The following is a 16,730-nucleotide window of genomic DNA, read 5'->3' as shown; positions in this document are numbered from 1 at the left end:
ACTGTGCAGGACTGTGGCCCTCCAGGAACTGAGTTTGACACCCTTGGCCTGTCCCATTTTGACTCCCTCCCACTGTTAAAATGTAACTAAGTAATTTTTACTCTGAGTAAAGTTTAAATGAGCTACTTTATACTTTTACTTGAGTAGATTTTTAGACTGGTACTTTTACTTGTACTTAAGTAAAATTTCATTAATGTAATGGTACTTTTACTTGAGTAGAATATTTTTGTACTCTTTCCACCTCTGCATGTTTGTTCTTGTCCTAAAACAGGGAAAATATTGTGCATGTAGGCTGCCTGTGTGCTCAGCCTGTGAGCACATGGTTTTGGTCCAAACAAACGAATGCTATAGTACCTTGCACCTGGGTCTGGTACACTACAAAGAAGTCATTGTTTCCACAGCTCTCAAAGTCTTCTCCTGCACAATGCTGGAGACACAGTTCCTCATCCTCACGCTCATGCAGGGTGAAGAGCGAAGTAGGAAATCCACAGTGACATTTTTCACCAGCCAAGGCTGCCAGAGAGAATTCCTATGGCAGACAAAACGAAAAAGATTATATAGTAAAGACTATAAACACAGTACTGTAGTATGAGAGAGACCATATGTACTCACTTTCTCTGTGCACATGTCAACACACTTGTCCACTGACATGTTTTTAATAACGGCACTAGCAGGAAGTGCCAGGGTCACATTCTCTGGCCTCTTGAAACAGCCCTTGAAGATGGCACTCCCATCTGAAAAGCAAAATAAATATGAATATTTAAAATGTAACACCAAGAAAAACAACTATATATATATACCATTTCTTTTTAAATGTGAGTATTGATTGTTTCAAAAAACCTCACCAGCTACTGTCTTGTAATTGTTTTTGAATGACTTGTTAAAAAAAAGCAATACACTGATGTTCAAATCGTATCTGACACTATTTGCACAAAGTGTAAATATCACTATTTGTACAATGAAATAGTCTTTTATCGATTCATTTTAGAATGGTTTCATCAAAGGCCAAGTTGTTCCTGCACAACTATTGTATTCACTTGCTGTGTTTTTCACATAACTTTTCATATTAAAATAGACATCCTGTCACATGAAAAAGTGCTTAATAAGGACACAATGGGTGGAACGTCACAAGTTTCTGCCCGTGCTATTTTTTTTAATCAATAAAGGATACATGAGGCATAAGGAAAAGGGTGAAGGACATGCTATCCATTTAAGATCTGGAAATGGATATTAATTTTATTTTATTAATAGTTTATTCTAAAAACAGATGTTATGTAAAGGATCAGCCAGAAGAACAATATTGGCAGCGTCAATCCAAATACATCCCAAAGCTTCAATAAATAAACACAAATGAATGAGATGGGGAAAAGAAACATTCAAGGCTCCAGGGATAATTTCCCAAGCCCTTCAAGGACATTTTTAATGTACTTATGGTGGGAATAAAAGACAAGGATGATTCCCAGTGGTTAACCAGTGGTGAACTGTTTATTCTTGGCTACAGGAAAACTTAATTACATTTTATTTAATATACATTTTCCAGGAAGCATGGGAACTACATTGTTTGGTGGAAGAATTATGTTTTTAGTAATATCATTACATTTTATTTGCTTTGCTTTATTTTGTGAAACTTTGCTACATGGAATAACCGTTTTATAAAAGCAATAAGATCAGTGAAGCCTGGTTTAAAGTGAATTTATAACGGCTGCATTAAAGTGCACTAAAGTGGTTTTAGGGGTTTTCCGTTTAGCATCGTGCCTAACATCACCACTTAGCTGTTATAAATTCACTGTAAACCACAGCTTATTTGGGCTTATTGCTTTATTGTAAAGCATTCCTTAAATGGCTCATAAGATTCGATTTAAATGTTTCCTTTCTCTTTGGAGAGTTACAAGCTCTTGGTGCATGAAGAAGATCTGTAAAGTTGCAAAGACTAAAGTTTCAAATCAAAAGAGATATTCTTTATTAAAGTTAATACTCTGCCACGCTCCCAAAAAAGGCTCATTTAAACACGCGCCACATGTCTATGTCACGATGTGGAAATATTTGTGTAATGCCACCCAAATGTTCACAAACAGAAAGAAGGCATGGTTTCAGTAACACAGTTAAGCCCCTTTCACACTGCACGTCGGACCCGGCATATTGCCGGAACATTGCCGGGTCGCCTTCTGTGTGAAAGCAACCATGTCCCGGGATGGGTTCCGGCATTGAACCCGGGTCGGGGACCTAGTAACATTGCCGGGTTCAACCCGGGACGAGCGCTGTGTGAACAAAAGCCAGATCTAATGCCATGTCGAAGTGATGACGCGCGTTATCGCGCGACTCTTTTACCGGCTGTTTTGAAGGAAGATCAACGTTCGCGATGAAAAAATATGTGCAAACTGTAATGAAGCAGAGATCAGTTTATTCCTCACTTTCCGCGCTGACGCCGAGATCGTTCGCTTGCTTCAGTGAAAGTATAACGTTTTCGACTCGTACATTACACGTCACACCCTGATGTCACGTGTAGTTACGGGATCTTTACGGGTTGTGTGTGAAAGCACGCACATATCCCGGGTAATCACTGGCAGTGTGAAAGTGCAAAATCTAGCGACCCGGGAACAATTGCCGGAACACTTTACCCGTGTATTTCCTGGAATCGCAGTGTGAAAGGGGCTTTAGTGTTCAAGCAGTCATGTCAGGGAGATGCTGTGTGTATCTAGGCTGAAGAAAAAAAGCCCTTTATTTGGTCTTCTGAAAGTAGATGCATTTAGGAATCTTTAAGATTACTTACAACATAACGCATTTTATGGACGATCATTTCGTGAACCTAGGAGAGGAGGTCATTCTGACTTTGCTACGACAATCTGGTGCTTCTGAATCAGCTACTGTAAGTATGTTGTGTTATTAGTTTAAGTATCTTCTAATGAATGTTCAAATGCAGAGTTTTGCCAATAGTATCTGTGCATCGCGCGCATGCGTGTTTGTGTGTGTGTCTGTGTGTGTGTGTGTGTGTGTGTGTGTGTGTGTGTGAGTGAGAGAGATACTGTCACACAGTAGAGTCAGCTGTCTTAACCGTCCGTGGCTTGTGTACTGCAAACACATATGAGCTTCATCACTGAGTCGGTTTCTCTTTCAGGCTTGAACTGAAGGTAAAACTAAGGACATTATTAACTTTCTTTACATTTGTTTTGAAAGATGAAGCTCGTGATTATGAAAAGGGGCATTACATTTACAACGAATGCTTGTGGTGTTCGGCCAATCACAGTGCACTGGGTCAGTTGGCCAATCAGAGCAGACTGCACTCGTCGAAGGAGGGAATTTGTAGTAAATGACTCGTTTGAGAGAGGCGGGGCATAGAGGACCTAAAAATAATGTGTTTTTAAACATTAAAGCATGTCAACATATTCTGTTACACCAAATCCACAAAATAATCATCTTTAAAAAAAGCATCATATGACCCCTTTAACCTTTGTTAATTATATTGAAAACACAACTTATCATTTTTTACTCATGTTAGTTCACAGTGCATTAACCAAATGTAACCTTTTCAAATTTAAAATGGATAATAGTTTAAACTAACATTAAGATTAATAAATACTATTTATTTATGGTTAGTTCACGTCAACCAAAGTTGTTAATATTAGCAAAGTATAAGCATATATAAGCAAACCTTACATGAACGCTTACCCAATTTCCTGTAAGAAATGAGTTGGTCTAATCTTTGAATGTGACCGGTTCCTTTCCACTTCTAAGATTTATATCAGTGATGAGTCACATCTGTGCAACCGTCCAAATACAAGCGAGCATATGTGTGTAAGTGTATGTGTGTGTCAGGGTGCTCACATCTGCGGACTGACTCCTGGCTCAACTCCAGTCTGTATATGGACAGTCGATTAGGTCCTCCACAGATGTTACTCTTTTCCCCTTTACACTCCATATGACATTCACTCTCTGACACGTTGGGTGCCTGGATCTTATGTCCACAGTAGCACTCCGCTCCAAACTCCAGACCCGCATAGAGATAACCCCTAAAAACACAGGACAGAGCGAAAACATCATTAATCATTCAATTCATTGAAATGTCAGGGCAGTGGAGTGCGTTTCGACATGCTGAGCTATGAACAATTGCAATATGAAACCCTGCTCGTAATCCTTTTCCCAATGCTGATTCTTCTCTAGAAGAGTATGCACAAAATTACAAAAGTAAATGCAAAATATATATTTAAAAAAAATGCACAAACAGAAAGAGTAACAAAAAAAATTGCGTTTCTAGACATAAACAAACCAGAACATGTAGATAATTCTAGCAATATTCACTCATAACTGAGGTATATAAGCTCAGACCAATGAAGCCTACAATTAATCAGTTGCAAAATGAAATATTTGTTAATAATATATCCTTAAATACCGGCCTACAAAGCAACAGCTAATAAATTTATGATTGGAAAATGGTGCAATTAGTACAAACATTATTGCATAATTGCATTAATTATTATTACACCTTGTGTGAGAAAAGTTACTGGGCCTCATTTAAAATCTAATATAGAAACGAGCACAGATCTGAGTGTACAAATCAACTTACAAATTCACCTGTGATTCATTAAACTTTTGTATGACTTTGTATGAATGCTCGTACATTAATGGTGACTGAAAACAATCGTCGTAAAACCCCTTGTTTAGAAGCCTAGAGTTCACAACATACTGTAGAGAAAGGTAACCCTGCCAAAGAGGGAAGTAGGCCTAATCTCATAAGACAGATTAATCATACTCAACAAACTAAACCTATAATTGCAAAAGCAAAAGCTATGAAAGCTAAACTTGTAATTGCAAACAATTACATTAATTTATATGTATATGAAATACCAGTAAATATAACAAAACCTTTAACAACATTATAAACACTATATACAGTAGTTCCTCTCATTCCACAACAAATCCTTTCAATTTAACGGTATTTATAACAGAACAAAAATAAAAATAACTGATATTAAACTATAAAAGACAAATCAGGCTGTAGCAGCATTCATTATAAACAACATACAAACGGCAAGCTAAAATTGATATTAAAGTGAAACAAAGTGCACTCGGCTTACAAGCCTTTCTTGTTCGACAAGAATACAAACGTTTTTACTGTGCCTTGCAACATTTGGTTTGTTAAACTATTAGGGTTGGGTGATGACTAACAAATGAGCATCGGACTGTGTCTACTGTGGAACATAGTGATGAACGATGACATCGGGGTGGGGGCTAGGTCATTAGAACTGTCCCTTTTTTGTGACCACATGGTCACATCCAAGTATACTTTGAAAGCTGTGGGGGGGTATGCACGAGATGGAACAGAACCTAGTGAAGAGGAGCAGATGTCAGAAGAAATTTATTGTAATATATTTATTATCCAGCACATATCAATCCAACCCACATGTTCTAGCACATTTAATCCAATTAAAATATAATGTTAATTTGTGGATTTTTTGCATGTTTTATTTTGTTTGTTTAAAACCTATACAGTAGCCTATAGTTATTTTGGCATTTTTTGCACAATAAAATGTTTACTGTTCAAACTTTGGTCATTAAACTGTATTGAATGTCATTTGTACAACTTCATGGCTGCATTATCATATGTCAGTTTGAAAGATGTGATCCATAAAATAATAGTATAATATAAAAAATAGTCTCCACTGGCTAATGATTGCACAAGTCAACATCTACTCGTGTGGGATGTGCGGGATACACGGTAAAAGAGTCTTTTTACCTTTCACTGGTGCTACAATAATTGATTTGAAATTCAAACGATAAATCACAACGTTAAAGAAGTTTTAATGCTTTTAAAACACTAAGACATGGTTTCCATGCAATTTGTGTCAGGTTTTATACATTTTAACATGGGAATTCCAAATCAAATATAGCAGCACAATCAGAAATTGAACGTTCATAAAAAATTTTTTTTACGTTTTTAGAAAGTGTAAGAACTTTTCACCTCTTTTCAGATAGTGTAAAAAGTATTTTTGCGAAACTTTTTCATAGTTCCTAGAAATATTGGCGGAAGTACCCCTTTTTGGTGTGTTCGCACTGCAGGAACTAGAAACGTATTTAGTTCTACTCCCTTTTGGGAAATGATTTTACTTTCAGACAAAAGATCTTCACTTCACTGAGGAAGTCTTGTTGCCCAAACCTCTGAATGTCCATTGCTCTGCTGCAAAATAAGTTGTTAAGAAGATACAGCGAGTGCGGATCTTTTGTCTGAAACGGGATTGATCAATACACCCTAAATTAAAGTTGAGTGCAGGGATTTTTTAGCGAGTGGAAAATTATTTTATTCCTAAATATCTGTAAAATAAAAAAGTCAGTTATAAGCTGTGAATTCATAATTAGTCGTATAGGGTTAAACAATGAACAATGAACAAATAAGCATAAGAAACAATGGGTCAGGTATACAGTAAAGGAGTATAGGCATTGTTTTTACAAAAATAATTATTTAAACACACATATGCATATCATGATGTAGCTTAGTAGTTAACCCTCTGGGGTGGTAACTGAAAAGTTGTAGGTTCAACAAAGGATGTTTCCTGAGATGTCACAATGAAAAAGTCACTGTTCGAGGGGGAGTGTATCAAGTGTACAACAGTTTCTTTAGTACTAAGTGCTTAATGTGGTGCACATGGGTTTGCATGTAGATAACGATCTTGTAAAGATCAGAAAGCATGTGATTAACATTCTGACACTTGAACAGCATGTTCCTTTCCTCAAATTCAGAGCTGGATGCAAGCTATACTGTTTTACATAGAAATCCATTTCGATTCAGCTGATGCATTAGGTGAACATTTTTGTTGCAACGCACTCTTGGAAGAAAAGGTTTTGCCAAGGTTTGGCCTTTTAAACATATCACGGTTTCACAAATAAGTGTAAAATATAAGTGCATTTTGTTATGCCCAAATGTGAATTGCACTGTGCCTTTGTTTGTGAACTTCAGTTCATAAACACCCACTTGAAAAACAAAGAGAGAACTGTCTCAAGCGGACACTGTGGTTTCAATGCTTCAGAGAGCTATTGTAGATAATATAGGGCAGTCCTTTGAAACATGGGGTATAGGATGTCGTCCTTCAGTTTCTGGCTCATCCCTATGCAGGCTGTATCTGCTCCTAATCTCCTCAATTTGGGTGGCAGGGTTCTTGAATGTTGCGAGTGGGAGCACAGCGCTGAGAACAAACAGATGTACTGTTTATTTTGACTCTCTCTCACTCAAATCGCTGTAACACACACTACTCCTTTTAAAGCAGTCCTGGCGCCAGAATCCCACAACCTCTTTTCCTCCCTCTCTCTTCCTGTAGCTTTTTTAAAACACAGATTGAAGTTAAAAATCATCAGGAAGCACGAAGGGATGAGGAACTGAATAAAAAAGGAAAGTCAATAAGAATGCTAACAGGAATGTAAGTGAATGGCAACATCGAGAGTTCACCCAAACATAAAATATTTCCTTTTCCCACAATAATGTTGTCCGGCATGCCTTTCAACTGTGGAAAAATTAGTTGGTTGTTATTTTCATAAAAATAACAATGAGTGGTGATGCAACAAGGATGTAAAAGCAGAATTAAATAGTCATTAAAGTAAAAAAAAATTTCTGCAGGATTTTTTTAGCTCATATGTTCAGAACATCTTTAAGACATGCACAAATAAAATGTATTGTATATGATATGAGCAGGGCAATGTTACAAATTAAACTGTAAAATAAAACTTTTAAAAAGCATGATTTACAGTTCAGGAACAAGCATTCACAAAACCAAAAAGAAACTATATTAATTTAAACAATTATTATCAATCCATTATAATATTAAATAACAAAAATATTACTGTCTCATAATTGTTCAGATTTATATAATGCATTTTTTTTAAATAATTTTTCTCTAACACAGCTTTCAAATGCCTTGAGAAAGCTTTACGCTTATGTAGTTTATAAATTTGAAAGTTTCAGTTCTGATTCTACAGAAACGAACAATTAGTGTCTTCAGTTTCTCTTCTTGTGGATTCCAAAGGGAAAAGAAACTAAATCAGATTTGGAAAGAGTTGGATGAATTGATGTTTTTAAAATGTAATTTTTTTTTTTGTTTTTCTTAATTTGTGAACACACTTCCTGAAAACGAGTCTTCATTTAAAGCACACATCTTTGTGACGATATATCAGAGGACTATCAGAGCAAACAGCATGTCTGATAACCTTTCCCTCTCAGTTAATTAAAGGTGAAGGGAATTAGATCAGTGTAAAGAGTGTTAAATTACTCATGTTTGTCAGTTAAGGGTTATTATCTCCAGGGAGAGAGCAGTTCTGTCATAACATGAGAGTGTGTTGGGAAGTGAAATTCAGGTTTATACAAACATTGTGGGGATGAAATGTCATCTTAAAAGGATAGTAAAACTTTTGATTTGTGGGAAACGGTTATCTGCTACTCACCATAAAGGAAGTTTTATTAAACTTGTGGTTTGTGGTTAGGCCAGAAAACTTAATTAGCAGAGCATAATAAACAATACAAGTCAAAAAGTACCTATCGCGGTACAAACGTGTGTGTTCTTGTAAATAGATCAAAGGTTTCAGCTGACATACCTTTCAGCGCAGTTGTCCTGGCAACGGAAGACAGTCATTTTTTTGTAGTCCAAAAAGGAAACCCCTCTAAGAGCCCGCTTCTGTGTGTCATCAACATAACATCCGATGTACTTTGCTAAGAAGAGACAGATGGTAAAAACATCACTGCTAATTCCAGTAACAAAATTTTGAGAAAAATAAATTAAAGTACTGATTTGATAGCAACATTTCTATCCTGGTGAGTAACAGTCAAGGTTGCAAAGCACATTTTTAAATGTTGAAACACAGCACCATCTAGTGGCCAAAACTAAAAATCACAACCAAATATATAATTATAAATATTGTGGATAAATAGGATCACAATACTGAAGTCTGTAATATATATATATATATATATATATATATATATACATATATATACATATATAAAAAATGATTAAATGCATTTATTGAATAAATCAATTATATAATAAATTAACTATAATTTGTGTGTATTTTAATATTTATTCAGGTGCAATGCTTTTCCCCGTCAATTTCCATTTTAACTGCATTATGCAAACAATTTTTTTACTTTGTTTCAGAGGCAATAAAATGTGATAATCAATCAACATTCTTTTGTAAAGAGCTTGATTTTTACAGAACCCAGAACATTCCATTGAAGTGCTATTAGTCTGGCAACACATTTTGTGATTGGTAGCTACCATAAAGAGAATGCAATTTTCATATGTAAACAGCCCGTGACAGAAGTTATTATGAAACATCTGCAGTTTGGATACGGTCACATTGTTCTGGGACAAACATTCACAGTCTGATGCACCTTTTGCTTCATCAATCTCAACGTTTGTGACATACATACACAAAAACGACCCGAAATGCCCTATTGCTGGACATCTGTTCTTCCTCTGTAATCTCATCGTACCCCATTAGGATTTCATGCATTTTCTAATAGCTGATGGTTCTGTCACATACACACACTAACCAGTTCGACATTACAGTAATTGCAATTGTCTAAAAAGCAGCGAGCGAGATCACGAGCTGCGAGTTAATCATATTCCAGGCACAGAGGGCAAGCTCGATAATCTGCTTTATCACTCATTCACTCACTGGATTGCCATTCTGTAAAGCAGCTAAATGCATGGATTAAACTCTCACTAACAAAGCGACTACAGAGATAATGATGCTCCGATGTACTCACATGATGAGGTCTCTGCATCAGTGCCCGTTTCTAGGCATAGGTGAGCTAGGCGGATGCCTAGGGCACCACCAGCTGAAGGGGTGCCAGTGAGCGCTCATACTGGCACTACATTGCTACATTTAGCAGGGTGGTGTGATAAAGAGTGGCATGGTCACCCTGAAATATGACTGCCGCCCCCACTGGATCCCTCAACTTCATTGGGCTATAGTAATGTCAATTTGACGATGCCTGTGTGCCACTGGATCATAGTGCTGTCAGTTGCTGCCTGATCCTTGCATGCAAAGTTTGTATTGGAGCGCTCATCAACATCACTAGATCAATGGGCTCTGTCAGCGCTTTAGCAAGACAAGGTTTTTTTTTTGCCATGCAATAAAGCTAAGCACAAAGGGCAATTTAAAATATTGGTACAGTAAATAAAGTGCACAAAATCAGTATTTTGTCTAGGCAGTATTTGTGCCCATTCATAAATCATGTTGCAAGATTTGTCCAAAAGGTGTGCATTTTTGCACCAATGCATTAAATAAATCTCAATATCACAAAGTTACATACAATTCGGAAATTAATTAAGAAAAAAATAATTATAAAGTTTGCTTCTGTGTAGGCCTGTTCAGATGGTAATTTTAAGTTACATGACACCTCAGTGATGAAACTCATGGATGATTTATTCACAGCAGAGAAATTAATTCTGTGATCCTACTAACCGGGAACACGCTGCTCATGATTGTCTGCTGTAAATAAAATATCACATTCTTGGAATAATATAGAGCTGAAACAACGAATCGATTTAATCGATTAAAATCGATTATTAAAATAGTTGTCAACTAATTTAGTCATCGATTCGTTGCTAAATAACTTTTATTTGCCGTAAGCGGCTCATTTCGTGCATATTTCAAATCTGCGGTGACCAAAGTGTGGCAGTAATGAGCCACCGGAGGTTTTACTCAGCCAGTACAACAGGAGAAGTAGCGAATAGCCAATAGCTGGCCTTGTTTTATGTCACGTGCTTCCCGAGCAGCGTCTCTGCAGCCATAGACATCATATGATGTCTATGTCTGCAGCATTCAGCGTGATGTGGGAGTACTTTACATTGAGCCTTTAAAAAAGAAGAGTAACCTGTAAACTCTGCACTACTGCACTGTTTAAGGGGACGTTCACATATCGCGTCTTTTGCGCGCTCAAGTTCGTTATTTCCAACACCGCACCGCATCGAGTTAAAAACATTTAAACTTTTCAGAATGCCGCAACCGCACCGTGGGTCATGTGACAAGAACTAGCCAATCAGCTTTATCCTTTCCCGTAACAACGTTAAAAGCTCAGTCAAGATGAAAGGAACAGCTGATCATAGTTGTATATGGATTTCCATTTTGAAATAAACTTAGTAGCAGAGCTACTGCAAGCGATTTATTTGAGCTGCAAATCCATTTGTCCTTTGCTGAAATTTCCGCGTCTTCTAGGAGAGAGCACGTCATGGTTGCTTAGCAAAGGCAGACGCCTCAGGGGCGCTTCTGCGCGAGCGCTTTGGAAAGAAGGAGAAAGCGGTGCGCCTAGCGTTTTCCACGCGTTTTTAGGCGCGATTTGTGAACGGCCCCTAAGACTTTCATTTGTGCAGATTCTCCAGTACAATGTTGTTTGCAAATGTTTAGTCGTAAAAGCTGATAGCATTGCTTTTTAACAGTTAACATTTAAAGCTTTACAAACATGTTCTGTGATCAGTTTGTCGTTTACCAGTTCAAAATTCAGTCGTGCAGCCTAATTATGACTGAATGAGAGAGGTAAATGTAGATATTTGAAATGCACTTTTTTTTCCTAAGTATTCACTGCTCTTTTTCACACAGCAGGTTTTTTGTGTGTGTCCTATTTTTTTTCTGGACAACCTTCTGATGGATTTTACTTTAAATTGTGAGTTCCATTCAGGTTTCATGCCATTGGCACTTTTTTTTGAAGGATTGTTTACAATTTCACAGCAAAAGCTATAAAGCTGTTTCCCAGTAAATAATAAAATACAATGCACTGCAATTTTATTCTGTTTTATCCTTATTCTTCGTGAAAATATGTTCTGAAAGATTCCTTAATAAGCTTTGTTCAGGATGTTAAACTACTTTAGGAGCTCTAAAGACTACCATGGTGAAAACATTATTTGAAATCTCCTTGTGAAATTTGCTAGAGTATGGGTCAGTGTTCTGATTGCAGAAGAGTTCGACAAAGGATTACTAACACAATAAAACAACTCCAGGTATATTTTTGATGAGGATATGACAGTGCAAAATGGTTAAAATCTCTTAAATCTATGCTGAATGATAAAGACCATTTATTAATAATTTACTTGGGGAAAAAATGGAAAAAACTAAAATATAAGTACATAAACCGATTAATCGATTAATCGTAAAAATAATCGACAGATTAATCGATTATCAAAATAATCGTTAGTTGCAGCCCTAGAATAATAAGAATATATCCATATTAATAAATTAATTAATAACAACCTCTAATTTAATAGAAAGGTAAACATAAAGCTGCTTGGTTTATATTTTTATGCGTGTATTTATAGGCCTATATTATACAGTGGATGAAAGGATTTATACATTGAATTTCGACATTGATTTTTTTCTTATTAACTCAGCGATGTGGATTCGGTTGACAGTTAAATTACCACACGACCTTGGTGTTTGCCAAAATTAGAAAAGTTTGGCCAGGGAGAAAAACACCAGGATTCTGGACTCAGACGACAATAAAATCATGATTAACCTCTGGAAATGTTTAAAATCACTTGCATCCCAATGAGAAACAATTACTGTCTGGATCTGGCTTATATTTGATTTTGTTAACTGGCAGGCTAAAACTTTGTATATATATTAACCTTTAATCATTTCTTGTAATGTAAAAAGAATAGGTCTTTTTCTTTTCTTTTGTTTCTGATATTTGTCAGTTATAATAATAATAATAATTATTATTATTCATTTTATAAGAGTGTCTATTATTAAAGTTTTTGGTAACACTTTACTTAAAGCCTTTATGTATAATGCATCATAAAGGGTTATTAAAGTGTATCATGGCATTAGAATTATTCATAATTTGCATTTTAATAAATTTTCTTGTCGTAAATAATTGTAACTGAATTACAAATGCATAGTGTAACAATGAATTGATATGATGAATTGAAAACAATGAAGTGTTATTATGTACAATTATTCATGAGATTGTAAAATGCATTATAAAGGTGAATTACAAGGCATAACTCTATGCATAAAATGCATTTAGATTTAACATTAATAGTAATAATAATCTAAATAATAATACAGATAAATAGTGTAGGAAACAGTAGGGCTAGTTGTCACAAAATATTTCCTGGAATAAAATATTTGTGAGCTCCAGCCTCCGCTAGAACAACAGCAACAAGAATAACTTATTATTATTAGTATTACTATGACAGACATGAAGATGGTAAAAGTTATAATAGTGTCCTGAAGGAGGCAGAGTGGAGACAGGGACAGCACATGGGAGAGAAAAAAACATGAACTCAAAATTGACCCCTGTATGCTTTAATAAATGTCCATGGTCTTCATGATTCAACAGTGCAGGTTGTTTAAAAAATCTGAATATAATCTAGTTACAAATAGATTACACATGTATATAGAAACATGCCTACATGTATTATAGAAATATTAAACCAATACATTTCTCTGCTATTATTACGTAATCAGTTCTGTTAAACCAAGTTCTGCATTATTTCCACTTATTCAATATCCTGTTTAACCCAAAAATACATTCAATTATGAAATGAAAAAGGACTGTACTTCCACACGTCTAACATGTTTTAAAGACACTTCTTTGTAAACTGATACTTTGTGTCCCTTTCTTTTTCTCATGCTGTGGAAAAGAATCTTTATGCATTTCTATGCACTTCACTATTGCTAAATGTTGGGTTTCTAAGTAAAATAATGAGTTTTTGCTGCAGTCACAAAGACCACAAACATAAGTCATGTATTTCCTCTTCTGTGCTGTCAGCACGTCCGCTGCTGTTGATAAGGCAGATACTGTAGAGTACAGAGAAGCATGTTGGGGCTCTGAGATAATGTTCCTGTCCTTGACTTGCTTGAAAATTAAATGTGTCTTTACAATCATGAAGATACAAGATCCACCATTATTACTCCGCGACTTCCTCTTTACCAGATTGATTGCTAAACTCATATCACAAATGACTGTCGAAAGGAACGAGCGCAGTTTTTATTTTTTACTAGAGACCCTGAAGGTTACTCTTGAGAATCATCGGTTTAAACCTCACTATGGATAAAGGTAATTGAACAATCCACTAATTGGCTTTCTTGTGCCTGTTTGTGGGTTACTGTGAGAACTAAAGTGAGTTAGCATAGGGCACACTGTGGGGAGACTTCTCCAGATGCAGGCCATCTTTCACAGAGAAAAATGCTTTAATTTTGCAGTGGCCCACATGTGCAATTCTGTCAAGCTGTTTCTTGTGGTGTAAAGTTCACTGTAGTAGAAGTTACCGCTGCAAAATGCATCCTGTAAACCAAGTGTCTATAGTTTCAGGTTCTTTAATCAAAGAACAAATGCAAAGTCTATGAATAAATGCCAGTGCACACAAAAAACAATAACTATAACTAAAGTTATAAAAATCTGTCTAATTTTAAGAGAACTGCTGCATCCAATTTAGTTGCAATCACTTTCAGAGTGATTCTCCAGTGGATGAATGATAAAAACATTGACACTACGGTTTAATTTTATATTCGATTACTGCAATTTGAACAACTCGTGATAAATAAATAGTGTCCAGCATAAAGCACAGTTTTCAGTAACAGTCTCACTTGCACAGCAGAGTAGTTACGAGTGAAAACAGGGCGGAAAAGCTGGGAGGTTTTAAAAGAGTGCTAAGGGAATTATACAAATGAATAAGTGAATGAATTAATTATATGAATGTACCTCTAAAGGCTCTAACTGTCTTCAGAAATGATCCAATGGTATTTTGTTTTCATCTTTGCTCCATGTAATACCTAAAGCAGCGGTTCTCAATTACAGTCCTTCCGCCCCACTATTTTGCACATTTTGTATTTTTCTCTTACAGTACAGAGCAGGGGGTCGAGTGGACTGGGACTGAGAAACGTGTTCTTAATTGCAATGCTGTTCTGTCCACGGAAGTAATGGGAAAACAGCTGTAATTCTGCTTTTCCATAAGTGCCACCTGCTGTCAAAGAGTGGATTTACCGAGATTATATTTACATTCACTCTGTGTGCGATTTCTGGCTGGCCAAAAACGGACCAAATTTGCATGCCCTGCTGTAAGTTTAGACCGGTTGATGAAAAACACGCTTATGTGGATTCTACACATTTAAACAATTCAGATAAGATATCTAGAATTATTTATGGAGCAGATAATAATCAATTATCATTTTGATTTATATCTATATTTAAAGGCTGAAATGTGCGGTTTACCTTTTTATTAAACTTGAACATTTACATTAGATATTCCAACATGCTATTAAACTGTTGTCAGTCCATTTGTCATTTAAAATCCGGACATCATTGGTATTTTTTTTATTTTATTAGTTTTTTGTTGATTTTTAAATATAAAACTTGGTGAAGGGATTCATGTGTCTGTACTTTAACATCCAGCACATTTTAACAATACCGTGATAATTTGGGTCACTATAAATGTGATAAGAAATTTTCATACCATTACATCCCTAGCAAACACACTATCATAGAGGACCAAATATGATGCAGGTCACATTATGTATATTTAATGGCATCACCTCAAAGATGAATTTTTTGTTTCAAAGATTAATAAACTGACTTTACGTTTCTGTACAGGGATAATGGGAAAGTTGAGAAAGTCTGATTTTTTTCAGCTCCACAAGACTTACCCATAACTAACCCATAAATGCTCTCACTGTGATCATTATTGTTATATACTACTTATTCTGTTAATTAAAAAAATATACATACATTATAACATATCATACATTACCTGATTTTAAGATTTGTGCCTCCTGCTCAGCAACAAGATATTTAGGAGCTATGAAACATCAACCGAAGGCTATGACCTAACAACAGCAAACATGCTACTCTACAACCATTAGAAACACACACACACACACACATTCATTATTTACTTAAACAGTCACCAAAAGGGCACTTCATTCCTCCAGCTTAAAGCTTTAAAGACACATACTCCACTGAGCTTTAACCACAACCTCACAACATGATGACTGTGTGCAACCACTGACCACTGACATGCTGATTCACTCTCTTCTGATCTTAAAGACTCAATCAACAGCAGCACTGTGCTTCACATCGCACTCAGTGTTCACTACACACAACACTCTGAGCACTTCATCTGACAAAAATGAGCTCATTTGCGATGCCCTGCAGGACTTGAGTCACACAGATTATCTCGGAACACGACTATTGGGTAAATGTTTCTCTCTACTTCTTGGTGTATATCAAGATGAAGTCAAACACTGACAGCAGTGTTTTAAATGCTTTATCAGAAAGACCTCCTTGGTCAATCAGCTTAAAGAGACTGTTCTTGTCAATTAGCTTCGCCGGCAAATGAATGGTGAATGTTTTGTCTATGCTGGTTCTAAAAAATAAGAAATAAAAATCTGTATTTTGTCATGTGAAATATGAATATCAAAACATCCTTTACACAATATTAATTTGAGATATTTTCCTTTTTTTTTTTTTTTTTTTACAATTTGACAAGATTTGAAGTTTTGTTGTATAGAAATCTAACAATTTTGTGAGGTTAAGGTTTAGAACAATAACGTGTCAATTTGTTTTACTGCTTTCAGCACAAACCTTAATAAATTTGGTAGATTTCTTGAAATTTAATTTGATTGTATCTTAAGATGTTGTGATTTTTTATTTTTTAGGTTGGCCTAGAATGGAAATTCAAGTGACTGGTTTGGCCAATAGCCTTGTCATACATCCTTCATTTTTGGAAGTTAAAACAGATGTTAAATCT

The 16,730-nt window shown here is 35.8% G+C and overlaps 1 protein-coding gene across 3 annotated transcripts in view; it reads right to left on the bottom strand.

The window, feature by feature from the left end:
* The window catches only part of wscd2 (WSC domain containing 2), a 50,216-nt gene that overhangs the window by 9,973 nt on the left and 23,513 nt on the right, over positions 1-16,730 (bottom strand). For all 3 annotated transcript variants that reach the window (XM_059551191.1, XM_059551189.1, XM_059551190.1), the window contains 4 exons: positions 8,575-8,689; positions 3,823-4,007; positions 613-734; positions 355-529 (listed from right to left, as the gene is read on the bottom strand). In XM_059551191.1, coding sequence (XP_059407174.1) covers positions 355-529; positions 613-734; positions 3,823-4,007; positions 8,575-8,689 — 597 coding nt within the window. The remainder of the gene's footprint in view (positions 1-354; positions 530-612; positions 735-3,822; positions 4,008-8,574; positions 8,690-16,730) is intronic.

This window comes from Carassius carassius, chromosome 5 (assembly GCF_963082965.1).
Source record: "Carassius carassius chromosome 5, fCarCar2.1, whole genome shotgun sequence".
Classification (NCBI taxonomy): Eukaryota; Metazoa; Chordata; class Actinopteri; order Cypriniformes; family Cyprinidae; genus Carassius; species Carassius carassius.
This window is presented reverse-complemented; position numbering and strand designations above follow the sequence as displayed.